At 42.0% G+C, this 4,031-nt stretch overlaps 1 protein-coding gene across 1 annotated transcript; it reads left to right on the forward strand.

Annotated features, from left to right (window-relative positions):
* Positions 1 to 371: 371 nt before the first annotated feature.
* On the forward strand, positions 372 to 2,762 carry eapp (e2f-associated phosphoprotein). Its single transcript, XM_068339506.1, has 6 exons — positions 372 to 520; positions 1,051 to 1,232; positions 1,329 to 1,439; positions 1,522 to 1,636; positions 1,722 to 1,850; positions 2,144 to 2,762. Exons 1-6 carry the CDS (start codon positions 441 to 443, stop codon positions 2,439 to 2,441), a joined length of 915 nt encoding a protein of 304 aa, XP_068195607.1. The 5' UTR covers positions 372 to 440; the 3' UTR covers positions 2,442 to 2,762.
* Positions 2,763 to 4,031: the final 1,269 nt, after the last annotated feature.

A 4,031-nucleotide genomic window follows, 5' to 3' on the forward strand; every position in this document is an offset into this window, starting at 1 on the left:
TGTATTTTCTGTTTCTGTATTCAATGTGGAGAAGAGAATGTTGTAAGATTGTGTTGTTTGAGATATGAATGGACATCTAAACGCATCCAAAAAAATTATACAGGGTATATGTATGCAACTACTAACCAGTGTGTGTAAAGTAGACTCTATATATCCCTACGGGGTTACTAAAGTTAATAAAATTTGTAAAAAAAATTTTATTAATTATAAACATGAATGAAATAATATTTTGAAAGATAAAAAGCAGAGAAGTGCATATTTATAGAGACATAAACTTCATTCCGTTTTGGCGTCGTTCGCTCCTCCACCGCCAGGTGGTGACAACGAACTCATCGCGTGTTTGCGTCACTTCCTTTTTACTGACACCACAGAAGAACCCCTGAGGAAACTTCCTGTTTGTTGCTAATTCGTTAAGAGTATCATGAAATAAAATAGTCGTAATGAACAAATTAAACAAAACAGAGGAATTCGACTCTTACGAGATCGACGAGCCGAGCGATGAGGAGCGCGGCTGCAGCAGGTGAAGATGAGGGAGAGTCTTCATCACGTTTAGCTTTAGAAGCGTTTGTTTATAGCGCTAGCTAACTGTTAGCTAGCGGCATGCTAACATGTAAACACACCGAAACCTGTAACTGAACTAAAACACATTAAAGTGTTGAATGAACACAGTAAATGCTGCGTTTTAATCCGTTAGTTTTATATTTTTAATAGTTTCTTCGGCTTATAAATAAAAGACAGGCGTACAAGCATTGGTTTGATCAGTTTAATTTATATTGACTTAGTTCTACAGTTGCTTTTAGAATAGTTAAAGACTAGACAGTGGGAATCTGTTTTATCTTAAAAACGCTAGAAATCACATTTCCAACATTGAAATTTTAACAGACATTTTAATAAGTAGTTAATTTTAATTAATTATCATTGCTACTATCCAGTAAGGATTCCTCAGTTTGAGTCTCGTTCCGTCATATGAGATGTTCCCACACAGCTTCTGTGAATCAGGTCCAGATTTGGTTCTGAAGCAGCAGCTTCTCGTCCCTCGCTGTGTTTCAGTTCTGAGGACGAGTTGGACATCCTGCTGAACGGGACGCCGGAGCAGAAGAAGAAGCTGATCAGAGAGTACCTTACGGGGGAAAGTGAGTCGTCCAGCGGCGATGAGTTCGAGAAGGAGATGGAGGCGGAGCTCAGCACCACCATCAGGAGCATGGAGGGAACCTGGGGGCCGACGTCAGCAGGTTGTTGCCATGAAATGAAAAATCTTCTGTAAAAAGCCAAGATTAATCTCATAATTCCACACGACACCTGCCTGACGTTTGTTTCTTCTCTCGTAGAAACCTCAGGGAGTCGTGGAGGAGACGGCGGCGCTGGTCCTGGATTACCAAACTCACGGATGTACGACGAGGTGTACTTTGACTCCGACTCGGAGGAGGAAGAAAAACCAGGTCCCTCCCCATCGTCATGTAACGTGACAACACTGTGAATGAAATCCAGCCTGATTGTGTTGTTTGAATCTCTCTTCTGCAGGTGGCTCCACCGCCCAGAGGCGGAGTCAGCGGACCATGCTGACCAATGACGAGCTGCTGTACGACCCGAATGAGGACGACAGGGACCAAGCCTGGGTGGATAACAGAAGGAGGCTGTAAGAATCGCTCACATTTAAAATGTTTGGATCCTCTCGGGTGTTTCCACCTCCTCTCTTTTCATCCTCCCTTCATCCCATGCAGGTACAGCAGCAGGAAGCAACGCGCCACGTCATCTCAGTCACGTCCTCATCAGTCGCAGGGGTTACCCAACAGTGACGCCATCCTCAACTGTCCCGCCTGCATGACGACGCTCTGCCTGGACTGTCAAAGGTAATGCTTCAGTTTGAACCGAGGATCTTTGAAGTTGGGAGTGTAAGATGGACAAAACAACATGGTTTAAGATGTCTCCTTCGAAAATGTGAAATGTGTTTCTAGAAGTACCTCAAGATACAAATTAGCTCCTAAGTCAAACAGCATTTCCCCATTTAAAGTAACTAAAATCATTCTAATCCGTTCCTGCGTGTAAAAAAAGCCCCAAATGGTTTTTGTCTCCGGCTGTCAGGTTTCTCCTCTTAACCCGACTCGTTTCCTGAGGTGTTTTATTTTTTGTCGTGTCCTGTCAGGCATGAAAGGTATCGGACGCAGTATCGAGCCATGTTTGTCATGAACTGCACTGTGAAGAGAGACGAAGTTTTACGCTACAAAGCCCAGGAGGAGAGGAAGCAGAGGAACAGGAAAAGGAGGAGGGGGCAGAAGATGCAGACGCCGTCAGTGGACGAGGTTCCGGCGCCGGCGCCGGCCGGGATGGAGGCGGACGAGATCTACCACCCGGTCCGGTGCTCCGAGTGCTCCACCGAGGTGGCCGTGTTCGATAAGGACGAGGTCTACCACTTCTTCAACATCCTGGCCAGCCACTGCTGAGGAGAGGAGACGCAGGTTTTTTAAAAGGTGGGATTTGCTGCTGAAGCTTCCTGCAGCTGGACCGACCCGACGCACAGGATTACGAGTTCTGAGGCCAATCTTCTGAGAAGGAAGCTGATTTGTATTGAGGCCTTTTTTTTTCTTCACATTTCTACATTTTTGTTGATGCTTCCTGGTAAAACCCTCGTTTAGATTTTATAACTGGCATAGATACATCTAGTGTTTTTTACATCTATACATGGACACCTTGTCTTTACAGACAGAAAGAACCAAACTATTGTTTACTGATTCTGAATGAGAAATAGAGAAGATTCAAGTAAATTCAGTTTGTGTTTGTCTTTCTTTTTTTTTTTACATTTTACCAGGATATGTGGTGGGAGGAATAATTTATAGCAGCAGATAAGCTCAATGCTTTTTCATCATGTTAGCTTCGATGTTTCTACAAACTATTCCAACATCCGACAGCATTACAGACTTCTGTGACGTTCTCTATAGACACAATCAGAGCTCTTTGGAAAACAATCGTAGTCCCCAAGGAAAGCCTGACGCCCCAAGAGTCAACTGGTTTCACGTGTAGGTTTCCATCTCTACAAACCTACATTGTGTTCTGAAACTTATTATTGGTTTTATTTCTGCTTTAAATTTACTTTATAAACACATCCTGCTTTATTGGTTCTACTTGCTCAGCTACAGTTTGATTTTTTCCTTTCTTATGATTTAATAGGACTTGTTATTTTTAACTATATCCTCAGCAAGTTGTACTTAGGTGCTCACCCTTCTAGATTGATTCATATGAAAGTGATTTAGGTTTATTTTGTTGTTAAATTTTTTTTCTGATTTAAGTTTCAAGTAACAAAATTGTCAATCATACGTTATATTTAAAAAAACAACTCAGTTTCTTATAGAGCCGTAATAGACTTGATTTCTGGTATAGGAAACGTATGTGTGAGATTTAAAAGTCACTTATCTATTAACTTAAAATTTAAAAAAAATTCATTTGTTAAAGCTGTTAAATTGCATCAAATTCAAAGAAATAGTATATCAGGATATTACCTAGACGACTAATTTTAAAACTGGCGATAAATAACTATTAATTTACATACATTTTTATTCTATACGTTATCAGAATCAGAATAGACTTTTCGTCTATATATCGCATGTTTATGTTTTGAATTACAGTTCACTTAGTTTTTACGTTCATTTCCTTAAAATAGAAAAACACTGGCACTTCCTGGTTACTTCAGAATCGTCATCCAAAACGCGTGGTTGTGATTGGCTGAAATGAAGCGCCTTATGATTCGACGTCACACGCAAACCAGGAAACGCCCGACGACGTATCACGCAGAGAGAAAACCGAAAAGCAGCGACGGAAGGGGAAAACGGCCTCTGAAAGTTGCAACGATGGCTCTGGGGGACTGTTGGAAGCAGTTGTCCTGGTTCTACTATCAGTACCTGCTGGTGACGGCGCTCTACATGCTGGAGCCCTGGGAGAGGACCGTGTTCAGTATCCTTCTCTGAGAGAAATACCCGGTTAGCAGGCAAGCTAACGGATGTGTGCTAACAGTTAGCAAGCTGTATAAGATGGCTAGC

Source organism: Antennarius striatus, chromosome 17 (assembly GCF_040054535.1).
Source record: "Antennarius striatus isolate MH-2024 chromosome 17, ASM4005453v1, whole genome shotgun sequence".
NCBI lineage: Eukaryota > Metazoa > Chordata > Actinopteri > Lophiiformes > Antennariidae > Antennarius > Antennarius striatus.

What these genes read in the sequence shown, in the direction of transcription:
- eapp (XM_068339506.1), top strand. Translation starts at nt 441, where the DNA reads ATGAACAAATTAAACAAAACAGAGGAATTCGACTCTTACGAGATCGAC. An exon ending in CTGGGGGCCGACGTCAGCAG is followed by an intron (nt 1,233 to 1,328) that starts GTTGTTGCCATG and finishes CTTCTCTCGTAG; the next exon opens with AAACCTCAGGGAGTCGTGGA. An exon ending in GGAGGAGGAAGAAAAACCAG is followed by an intron (nt 1,440 to 1,521) that starts GTCCCTCCCCAT and finishes TCTCTTCTGCAG; the next exon opens with GTGGCTCCACCGCCCAGAGG.